This window comes from Neopelma chrysocephalum, unplaced genomic scaffold (genome assembly GCF_003984885.1).
Source record: "Neopelma chrysocephalum unplaced genomic scaffold, ASM398488v2 Primary Assembly neopelma1_124, whole genome shotgun sequence".
NCBI lineage: Eukaryota > Metazoa > Chordata > Aves > Passeriformes > Pipridae > Neopelma > Neopelma chrysocephalum.
In genome coordinates, this window is record NW_020897786.1 from 902,714 (window position 1) to 913,821 (window position 11,108).

At 62.3% G+C, this 11,108-nt stretch overlaps 1 protein-coding gene across 7 annotated transcripts; it reads left to right on the plus strand.

The window, feature by feature from the left end:
• Positions 1-246: 246 nt before the first annotated feature.
• On the plus strand, positions 247-9,364 carry PARP6 (poly(ADP-ribose) polymerase family member 6). Of its 7 annotated transcripts, none has more exons than XM_027697935.1 (22): positions 247-984; positions 2,270-2,347; positions 2,466-2,560; positions 3,711-3,771; positions 3,934-4,024; positions 4,117-4,183; positions 4,478-4,627; positions 4,846-5,026; positions 5,676-5,729; positions 6,094-6,189; positions 6,273-6,365; positions 6,439-6,564; positions 6,667-6,732; positions 6,871-6,938; positions 7,202-7,250; positions 7,665-7,777; positions 7,856-7,928; positions 8,130-8,199; positions 8,559-8,638; positions 8,722-8,785; positions 8,957-9,041; positions 9,121-9,364. In XM_027697935.1, exons 1-22 carry the CDS (start codon positions 343-345, stop codon positions 9,221-9,223), a joined length of 2,505 nt encoding a protein of 834 aa, XP_027553736.1. In that variant the 5' UTR covers positions 247-342; the 3' UTR covers positions 9,224-9,364. The 7 variants fall into 7 exon arrangements, 5 of the variants coding, with proteins under 5 accessions (XP_027553736.1, XP_027553737.1, XP_027553738.1 ...); XM_027697936.1 differs by having other exon boundaries at positions 7,668-7,777; XM_027697937.1 differs by having other exon boundaries at positions 4,846-4,999.
• Positions 9,365-11,108: the final 1,744 nt, after the last annotated feature.

Here is an 11,108-nt window from a genome sequence, read left to right on the forward strand (position 1 = left end):
GGCCGTGCATACACCATGCTGGGGACACAGAGGACACCGTGATGGAAATGGTGGGGACACTGCACTGAGGACACAGGGGACACCGTGCCAACTTGGTGGGAACCCAACAGGGATTCTGTGTGCCAGATCCATGAGGGCCCAGGGCTGGGAATACTGGGGATTTCATGCTGGAGATGATGAGACATTGTCCCAGGACTGTGGGGACCTTTTATTGGTGCCCCATCACAGCTGCTCCGCTGGGATCGTGGTGACACAAGGACCTGCAACACGGACACTGTGCTGGGCTGTGGGGGCACTGTGACAGCCGTGGGGGACTCAAAATGGCCACCCTGTATTGGGACCATGAGGGGATCCTGTCCTGGAAATGCTGGGGACCATGTACTGGGTGCACTGGGGACTGTGTACTGGGAACACTGGGGGCTCTGTCCTGGGGTGTGGGGACACTGTGACAGCCATCTGGGGATCCAAAATTGTCATCCTATACTGGGATCATGTAGGGATCCTGTACTGGGCATGCCGGGCCCCTGTACTGGGGACACTGGGGACACTGTGCTGGGCTGTGGGGACACTGTGACAGCCCAGGGGTGGACTCAAAATGGTCACCCCATGCTGGTACCGTGGGGACTCTCTGCCGGGGGTGCTGGGGATGGTGTACTGGAGACTCTGGAGACCCTGTTGCTGGCCCATGGGGACACTGTGGGGGGCCCCAACACGGCCACCCCATGGGGGACCTTGTGCTGGGGACCGCGGTGGTGCCGAACTGGGACCAGGGGGAGCCTGTCCTGGGGATCCTGGGGTCACTGGGGACCCCCCAGCCCTGCTCGTCCCCGCTGTGGCCGCTGCCCCGGGCCCAGCCGGGGGTACCGGGGGGTCCCGGCGGTGACGTCACGGGCGCGTTGCCCGGTGACGCGGTGTGACGTCAGGCCGGCCGCCCCCCGGCAGCAATGGCGGCGGCGCCCGCGCCGGCCAGGCCGCGCTGACATGGTGAGGGCCGGGGGGACGCGGGGACACGGGGCACGGCGACAGCCCGGCGCGGCCCGCGGGGCGAGCGCGCCCGGCGCGGGGGGGCGGCGGGACGGGCCTAAGGGGGACGCGGGGCGGGCGATGGGGCAGCGGCCCTCGGTGACCCCCCGTGTATGCCCGTGCTCCCCTGTGTCCCCTCATGTCCCACTGTCCCCCGGCTCGGGGCGGGAATGGGGCCGGGGGGAGAAGGACCACCCCTATCGCGATCGGTCGGGGCCCGCTCGGCAGCTCCGTGCGCGGTCCCCATCCTGCTCCCCCCTCTTGTTCCCCATCTTGCTGTCCCCATCCTGCTCCCCCATCATGATGTCCCCATTCTTTTACCCCATCCTGCTGTCTCCATCCTTTTCCTCCATCCTGCTATCCCATCCTGCTCCCCCATCCTGCTGTCCCCGTTTTGCTCCCCCATCCCACTCCCCCATCCCATTGTGGCCGTCCTGCACCCCATCCCCCCGTCCCCATCCTGTTGTCCCATTCTGCTCCCTGATCCTACTTCTCCATCCCATGGTACCCATCCTGTTTCCCCAAGTCGCAGTCCCTTCCTGCTCCTCCATCCCAACTGTCCCCACCTGCTCCTCCATCCCGTTGTCCCCATCTTTCTCCCCCATCCCACTGTCCCGATCCTGCTGTCCCCATCCTGTTCCACCATCCTGCAGTCCCATCCTGTTTCCCCATCCTGCTGTCCCCATCCCACAGTCCCCATCCTCTTCCTCCATCCTGCTCCTCCATTCCACTGTCCTCATCCTGCTCCTTCATCCCATTGTCCCTATCCTGTTCCCTCATCCTACTCCCCCATCCTGCTCCCCTGTCCCACTGTCCCCATCTTATTCCCCCATCCTGCTGTCCCCATTCCACTGTCCCCAACCTGCTCCCCTCTAATCTGCTGCCCCGTCCTGCCTCCCCCAACCTGCTCCTCCATTCTGCTGCCCCCCAAATTATTCTTCCCATCCTGCTCCCTGCATCCCACTGCCCCCATCCCACATCCCCATCCTGCTGCCCCCCAAAACACTCCCCCCATCCTGCTGCCCTCATCCTCCTCCCCATCCCACTGTTCCCCTAACCTGCTTCCCTAAATGTTCCCCCAGTTCTCTGCCCCAAACCCCCTCCAGACCCAGCTTCCCCAGTTTGCTCCCCTTTGTTCACTCCTTGTTAATGTGCCCCCCCCAAGCACATCCCAACCCTGTCGCCATCTCCTCTCCCCCAGCCTTGTGCCCACCTAATCTGCTGCCCCCCACCCCTCTGCCCCCAGGACCTCAAGGGCCAGTACTGGACGGATGATGACTCCGACGGGGACAATGAGTCTGAGGAGTTCCTCTACGGCGTCCAGGTGGGTGCTGGCTCCCATGGGGCAGTGGGGGGGTCGGGGACCTCCAGCCCAAGTGCAATCTCGAGCCTGGGGCTGTGGGGGCTCCGTGTCTGACGGTGCCATGGGGGCTGTGCCGCAGGGGACCTGCGCCGCCGACCTGTACCGGCACCCGCAGCTGGACGCCGACATCGAGGCGGTGAAGGAGATCTACAGCGAGAATGCCGTGGCCGTCAGGTGGGTGCTGCCTCACCTGGCTGTGCCATCCCTGAGCATCCGGCTGTGCTGTACCCAGGACACCCGGTGACCATCACTGGGTCACCTGCCCATGGCATCACTGGGCATCCAGTTGTGGTGTCCCTGGGCATCCAGATGTACCATTCCTGGGTACCCAACTGTACCGTACCCAAGACGCCCGGCCATGCCATCCCTGGGCACCCAACTGTGCTGCACCCAGCTGTGCCATGCCTGGGCATCCAGTTGTGCCATGCCCAGTCACCTGACTGTGCCATCCCTGGGTACCCAACTGTGCCGTGCCCAGGCACTTGGATGTGTCATCCCTGGGCACCCACCCATGGCATCCCCAGGGCACCAGACTCTGATATTCCCAGAACACCTGGCAATGGCATCTCCTGGGCACCTGGCCATGACATTCCCAGGTCACCTGGCTGTGCCATCCCTCAGACATACCCTCACCAGGACACCCAGCTATGGCATCCACTAGGCACCCAGCTGTGCCATCCCTGGGGCACCTGGCTTTGCCATCACCAAGTACCCATCTGTGCCATCCCTGGGGCACTCAGCCCATTCCCAAAGCATCCAGCTGTGCCATCTCTGGGGCACCTGGCCATGGCATCACCAGACACCTGGCAGTGCCATCCCTGAGGCACCCAGCTGTGGCACTCCCAGGCATCTGCCAGTGCCATCCTTGGGACACCTGACTGTGCCATCTCTAGAGCAACCCACCTGTGCCATCCCCTGCACAGCTGGCCATGCCATCCCCATGCATGTGGCCATGTTGAGCACCCAGTTGTGGCACCCCTGGACACCCAGTTGTACCATCCATGGGACACCCTGCTATGGTATTAACAAGGTACCTGGCTGTGACATCTCCAGGCATCCAGCTATGCCATCCTTGGGGCACCTGGCTGTGCCATTGCCATGGCAGCCAAGCATGGCACTCCTGAGCACCCAGCTGTGCCATCCCCAGGCACACATCGGCAATCTGGGCACTCCCCCTGTGCCATCCTGGTCTCAGGGTACACACACTCAATACACGTGCCTGTCACTGTCCCCTGAGCCTGCCCACCCTGGCACAGTGGGCCCCGGGCCGCCATTCCAGCTCCGTGCCAGCCTCCCTGTGCCATGGCACCGCGTGTCTTCACAGGGAGTACGGGACCATCGATGATGTGGACATCGACCTGCACGTGAACATCAGCTTCCTCGATGTGAGTCCCCAGGGTGCCCCCGGCAGCGTTGGCACAGGGAGGGTGGGCACACTCACCCAGGGGGGTCCCCAAATTCCCCTCCCTGGCTGTGTCCCCACGGCTGTGCCAAACGGCGGCTGTGCCAAACCGTGGCTGTGCCGAACCGCGGCTCTCCCTTGACAGGAGGAGGTGGCGACGGCGTGGAAGGTGCTGCGGACGGAGCCCATCGTCCTCCGCCTGCGCTTCTCCCTCTCCCAGTACCTCGATGGCCCCGGTGAGTGGGGACGGGCAGGACACGGTGTCCCCCATGCCCTGGGAACGGGCACAGCAGTGGCACCGATGGCTCGTCCTCATCTCTCCCCACAGAACCGTCCATCGAGGTGTTCCAGCCGTCCAACAAGGAGGGCTTTGGGCTGGGTCTGCAACTGAAGAAGTAAGAGCTGAAACACACTGGGCACCTGAGGGTGGGAGGTGGGGAGTCAGGGGTGGGGGGGACCCACAGAGTTCCTGTTATGCCCCCAAACCGACCAAGTGCCACATGTCCCTGTGCCACTACCTTTTATCCACCACAGAAACCCCTGCCAGGCTCAGCACCGGCTGTGGGTGGGGAAGAGAAGGAGCTGGGGTGTGGCTGGGACCACCCAACCACCCAAGCTTGGGGGACACCAACGCACCCATGGGTGCTGTCCCCCATGGTGCTCGGGCACCAATGCCTCCTCTCTGCCAGGATCCTGGGCATGTTCACATCCCAGCAATGGAAACATCTCAGCAACGATTTCCTGAAGACCCAGCAGGAGAAGCGGCACAGTTGGTTCAAGACAAGCGGCACCATCAAGAAGTTCCGTGCTGGCCTCAGCATCTTCTCCCCCATCCCCAAGTAAGACCCCGTCACTGTCCCCAAGGTGCCAGCCCTCTGTGCCCTCAGCCTGGGTGGAGCCTGGCACTGTGCCTCAGTTTCCCCACTTGGACTCTGCTGCTCCCCACCAGAGCCCAGGGAGGTGGAGGTTGCTCCAGCTGATGGATGAATTCGGCACCAGGTGATGGAGGAGCAGGGGACGGTGACAAATGGGTGCTCAGGGGGTTCTGTGCCCACAGGTCTCCCAGCTTCCCTGTTATCCAAGACTCGGTGCTGAAGGGCAAACTGGGCATCCCTGAGGCTCGCGTGAACCGCCTGATGAACCGCTCCGTGTCCTGCATGGTGAAGAACCCCAAGGTGGAAGTTTTCGGCTACCCCCCCGCCAGCACCCAGGCAGGTGTTGCCCCCTTCAACATCCTGGTGGGTGCCACCCCTCCTCGGGGTTTGCTTTCCTCTCCTTTCCCTTGCCAGGGTCTCCTCCAGGCTCAGATCACTTGTTGTGGGGTGCTGGGACCCCCCTGGGGTGGGGGGAGCCCCTGTTGGGTTTCTTGTCCCCAGCACCCTTGGGTGCTCCTGGGGAGCTGGGGCCCAGCGGTGCTTTACCCCCTCTTGGTGCTGCATCCCTGTGGGTGGGGTTGGCACGTCAGGGGTCCCGCTGTGCCAGGGAAGGTTGGCATGTCAGGGGTCCCAGTGTGCCAGGGGGTACTGGCATGTCAGGGGTCCTGCTGTGATGGGGAAGGTTGACATGTCGGGGGTCCTGCTGTGCTGGAGGATGTTGGCATGTCAGAGATCCTGATGTGCTGAGGGGTGTTGGCATGTTGGGGGTGCTGCTGTGTCGGCTGGGGTTGGCATGTTGAGGGTCCACTGTGCTAGGGAAGGTTGGCATATCGAAGGTCCTGCTGTGCTGGAGGATGTTGGCATGTTGGGGTTCCTGCTGTGCTGGGGTGGGGTTGGCACATTGGGGGGCCCGCTGTGCCGGAGGGGTTGGGGGCTGCCGGTGCCATGCAGAGCTGGGGGTGCCTGTGGGAAAGGGGATGACGCAGCTGGCTCCGCTCCGGCTCCATCGCAGGTCGGTGGCCACTGCAAGAACATCCCTACGCTGGAGTACGGCTTCCTCGTCCAGGTGAGAATCCTGCATCCCACTCATCCTCATTCTGCTGCCCAGAGCATCTCTCCCACTGCCCCATGTCTCACTTTTCCACATCCCATTGTCCAGAGCATCCTTCCCACTCATCCTCATCCTTCTGCCCCGAGCATCCTTCCCACTGCCCTATGTCCCACTTTTCCGCATCCCACTGCCTCATGTCCTGCTCATCCTTATCCCACTGCCCAGAGCATCCTCCCCACTGCCCCATGTCCTGCTGAGCTCCATCCTGCTGCCCAGAGCATCCTCCCCACTGCCCCACATCCCACTCATCCCCATCCCACTGCCTGGAGCGTGCTCCCAGCTCTGTGGCAGGGACTGACTCCCACCGTCCTGCCCTCAGATCATGAAGTACGCGGAGCAGCGGATCCCGACGCTCAACGAGTACTGTGTGGTGTGTGACGAGCAGCACGTCTTCCAGAACGGCTCCATGCTCAAGGTGGGGTGACAGGGGCCAGCGGGGCGTGGGCTGTGCCCCCGTGTCCCTGTCCCAGCTCTCCCCACACTCCTGTCCCTCCGCAGCCGGCCGTGTGCACGCGGGAGCTCTGCGTCTTCTCCTTCTACACCCTGGGCGTCATGTCGGGCGCGGCTGAGGAGGTGGCCACGGGCGCCGAGGTAGGGGCTGCGAGTGGTGGGGACCCCAAAATCTCCTTGGGGGCTGCCCCTTCACCCCCTGCTCTGCCCCAAGGTGGTAGACCTGCTGGTGGCCATGTGCCGCGCTGCCCTCGAGTCCCCTCGCAAGAGCATCATCTTCGAGCCTTATCCCTCCGTGGTGGACCCCAACGACCCCAAAACTCTTGCCTTCAACCCCAAGGTAAGCGCCAGGGGCGACACTCCCCCACGCTGGGGGGTGCAGGGGCCAGGGGGAGCCCTGAGGACCCCTCTGATGGCCACCTCTCTCCTGCCCCACATGTAGAAGAAGAACTACGAGCGGCTGCAGAAGGCCCTGGACAGCGTGATGTCCATCCGGGAGATGACCCAGGTACGTGGTGTGGCCTCACACTCCCATGTCCCCCAGTGGGGGATCCAATCCTGGAGTGGCATTTTGGTGCTGATCTCCATCCGCCCACAGTTGGATGGGTGCTGGGGCACCCACTGCACCCCCTCTTGTCTTTGCCAGGGATCCTACCTGGAGATCAAGAAGCAGATGGACAAGCTGGACCCCCTGGCCCATCCCCTCCTGCAGTGGTAAGGCCAAGGGTGCAGTGGCCCCATCCCACTGTCCCACATCCCTCCCTGCTGCCCCACATCTGCCATGACAGGGGATAGAGTGGGAGGCAGCCGGGAATCTTTGCCACAACTCTCTCTGCTCCTTTCTCCTGGGGGGTCACAACCATCCAATGACATTGGGGCGGGTTCTGGCTCCCAGCTTGGCCCTGCTCCCAGGGGAGCATGGGACCACCCTATCTGACCTTCCTCCTCCTCGTCCTCTTCTTCCTCCTCTTCCCAAGGATAATCTCCAGCAACAGATCCCACATCGTCAAGCTGCCTCTCAGCAGGGTAAGGGGCCTGGCCAGGCTGTGGGGGATGGAGGGTATGAGATGTGGGATGTGGGATACCATAGATGGGCTGAAGGGTACAGGAGGTGGGATGCAGGATGTAGGCTGTGGGCTGCGGGATGTAGGATGAAGTGTGTAAGGATATGGAGCGGGCCATAGAAAGGTCTGGGCCACAGGATGCATCCCTTGGGGTGCGGTCTGAGCCTGGGAGGTGTGGGAGGCTGGATGTGGTATATGGGATGGAGGATGGGCTGTGTGGTGAGTGATGCCACAGGCCCTCCTGGCAATGTCGGAGCAGCCAAAGCCGGGCTGGGCCAGACACTGGGCCGGGCGGCCGTGCATGATCTGTCTGTCTGCCTGTCTGTCTGTCCTCTCCCCGCCGGTGCCGCCGCTGCTCTTCCCGTTCCCCTGGTAGCAGCTGAAGTTCATGCACACCTCCCACCAGTTCCTCCTGCTCAGCAGCCCCCCGGCCAAGGAGGCGCGGTTCCGCACGGCCAAGAAACTCTACGGCAGCACCTTCGCTTTCCAGTGAGTTGCCGAGGTGGGGGGACAGCAGGAGCCCCGCAACGGGCCCTGTGGGGCTGACGTGGGGCTGACTTTTTCCAGCGGCTCTCACATTGAGAACTGGCATTCCATCCTCCGCAACGGACTGGTCAACGCTTCCTACACCAAACTGCAGGTACCGCTCCGCTCCACCGGCCCAACACACCCCGGGGTGGCAGGCAGGGAGGGGGGGAAGGAGGGGAGCAGGCAGGCAGGGAATGGGACAGGCAGGTAAGGAGGGGGACAGGCAGCAGGGGGTGCCAGGCTGCCTCCACTGTCACCGCGCCTGAGCTGTCGGGGTGACCCCACCACGCTCACCCTGGTGTTTTCCTGCAAGCTGCATGGAGCAGCCTATGGCAAGGGCATCTATCTGAGCCCCATCTCCAGTATTTCCTTTGGATACTCAGGTAAGAGGCTGCCTGCTCTGCCCAGTCCTGCCTGCGCTCCCGTCCCCACCCCCTGCATGGGCCCGGGGAGGTTTGGCATCGCGCTGGCTGGAGGAGCCGCACCAGAGTCGGCACCGTCCCACATCTGGATCACCTGCACCAGCCTCTTCCCAGCTAGGCTGGGACTTTCCCACACACCAGGGAATAAAAACCCCAATGATTTCTAGGCTCCAAAAGCTTCTGTGCCTGCTTTTGGGGGGTTCCCAGGGCTCGGCCAAAGAGTGGGAGCACTCACCCATCCCTGTCTGTGGCACGTGTCCCCTCGTCACCCTCGCAGTGTTCCCTGCCAGGAGTGACGGCCACCACCTCCTTCTCCACAGGGATGGGGAAAGGCCAGCACCGGATGCCGTCGAAGGATGAGCTGGTGCAGCGGTACAACAGGATGAACACCATCCCCCAGGTGACAGGCTGGGGGACACCGGGGAGGATGGGGATGGGGATATGGCACCCACAGGATGGTAACACCGGCTGCTCTCTCCACAGACCCGCTCCATCCAGTCCCGCTTCCTCCAGAGCCGCAACCTGAACTGCATCGCGCTTTGCGAAGGTGCGGGGACATGAGGGGGCAATGGGGGGGCAGGGGCAGCACCCACAGGATCACTGGGCGGGTGGAGGAGGGAGGGAGGGTCCCCACCCCCAGCTGTGCCCCCAGCACCGGCTGTGCCCAGCCGGGGCCTCCATTCCCCACCCCGTGTCCAACAGCCCCTTCCCCCGGCAGTGATCACCTCCAAGGACCTGCAGAAACACGGCAACATCTGGGTGTGCCCCGTCTCGGACCACGTCTGCACCCGCTTCTTCTTTGTGTGAGTCCCAGCTGCGCCACCTCACCGGCACCCGCGGGACCCCCCGGGACACCCCCTGACCCCCCTCCTCCCCTTCCAGGTACGAAGACGGCCAAGTGGGAGATGCCAATATCAATACTCAGGACCCCAAAATCCAGAAGGAGATCATGCGTGTGATCGGGACTCAGGTGTACACAAACTGAGCGGTGGCAGTGGTGGGACCCCCGGGACCCCCCGGGCACTGAGTGGAGCCCCCAGGCGAGGCCAGGGAAGGCCGAGTGGGATTTGAGCCCCCCCGGGCAGGGCAGAGCCGGGGCCAGTGCCAGTGGCTCCACCTGTACATAGGCGTCGGGCACCCCGGGAGCACCAGGCGGGTTTGGCGGTCCCTTGTCCCCTCCCTGTCCTGTCCTCGGTGTCCCCACCCTGTGGCAGCGTGGAGAAGGAGCCGCGGGGCCGGGGCCGGGGGCTGCCCCTCCTGGCGTTGGCAGCGACGGCGTTTTTATCGATGAGAAACAGAAGCAAAAAAATAACAAAGAACCAAAACAAACCCAAAAACACAGAAAAAAAAAGAGAAAAGAAATCTGCGTTGGTGGATTTAACTGGGGTTAAAGTCTGGGGGGTGGGGAGGGCAGGGGATGGTGGGGAAGGGATTGGGGCGTGGGGAAGGGAGGGGATTGTAGGGAAGGGATAGGGGCATAGGGAAGGAATGGGATTGTGGGGAAGAGAGAGGCATGGGGAAAGGATGGCATGGTGGGGAAGGAATGGGGACGCAGGAAAGGGATGGGATCATGGGAAAGGGATGGGGGCACTGGGAAGGGATGGGATGGTGGGGAAGGGAGAGGTTAACAGGGAAGAGATGGTGGCACAGGTTAGGATAGGACCATGGGGAAGGAATAGAATTGAAGGGAAGGGATAGAATTGAGGGGAAGGGATGGAATCATGGGGGAGAGTGTTATAGGGGATTGATGTGGCTTTGGGAAAGGGCTGGGTCTGTGGGAAGAAAATCATGTGGCAAAGGGATGGTGCTGTGGAGTGGGGACCACACCATGGAGAAGGGATTGTGCCTCAGGGATGGGACCCCACTGGGGATATGGGACCCCACTGAGGGGACGCTGCAGGGACTGGGACTACAGCAAAGACTCACATACAAAGGAACCTCCCAGGGATGGTGTTTTATTTCAGCCCAAGCCGATCCCAATAACTCCACAGGCACAGAGGCAGCGTTGGCACAGCTGCATCCTGCCGTGCCCCAGCCTGGATGAAAACCCACTTGAGAAGCCCTGGAGGGTCCTGGGGCTCAGCACAGGGGTGAGGGGCTGGCAGGGGTGGCTGGGCACTAACTAAGGTTCCCCATGGCCTGGGGGCTTTCCAGGTCAGTCACAATTTCCGCCAGGATTTATAAAAGAAATTAAGAATTGACATAAAAATTACCCTGGTTAGGTACAGTCACCAGCTGAGACCTGACAGGCTCATCACACCAGTGGGTGCAGCTTTAGTGTCACCTCTGCCGTGTCACTGCCCTCTGTCCCCCCTGGAGGGACCCCAACATCTCTCCATTCCCACTCATCCCACACCAGCTGCTCCATGTCCCCAAGGGGGGCCCAAACCCAGGCTGGTGACTGTCCCCTCACCACCCACTCTGCCACCCAGCCCTTGGGGCTTTTTTTGATTAAGTTTGTGAGGTTATTTTTGCTTATTTGACCCTTCCTTAAACAACAAATAAATCCTGTCACTTCCCCAGGATCCCGGCAGTCACTCAGCTGTACCCTCAGCTGTGAGGGGACATCCCATGAGACACGGCCACATCCCCCTGAATCTCCAGCATTGCTTGGAAAGATCGGGGGAACCACAGGGGTCAGGTCCTGCCTCAATCCCCTCCACAGCCACGGTGAATTCCTCTGAAAAATAATAATTCCTGGGAAAAAGCAAATAAAAAGTGAGGCTCACGGTCCTCTCCCAACTTCACCAAATTCCCAGCGGATGCTCTGGCCCAGCTGGAGTCGAGCTGGTCAGAAAGGGGGCCCCGGTGTCGCCTCTGGGTGGTGGGATGGACGCGGCAGTGATCGCTCTAAAGAACCAACCAAGGTG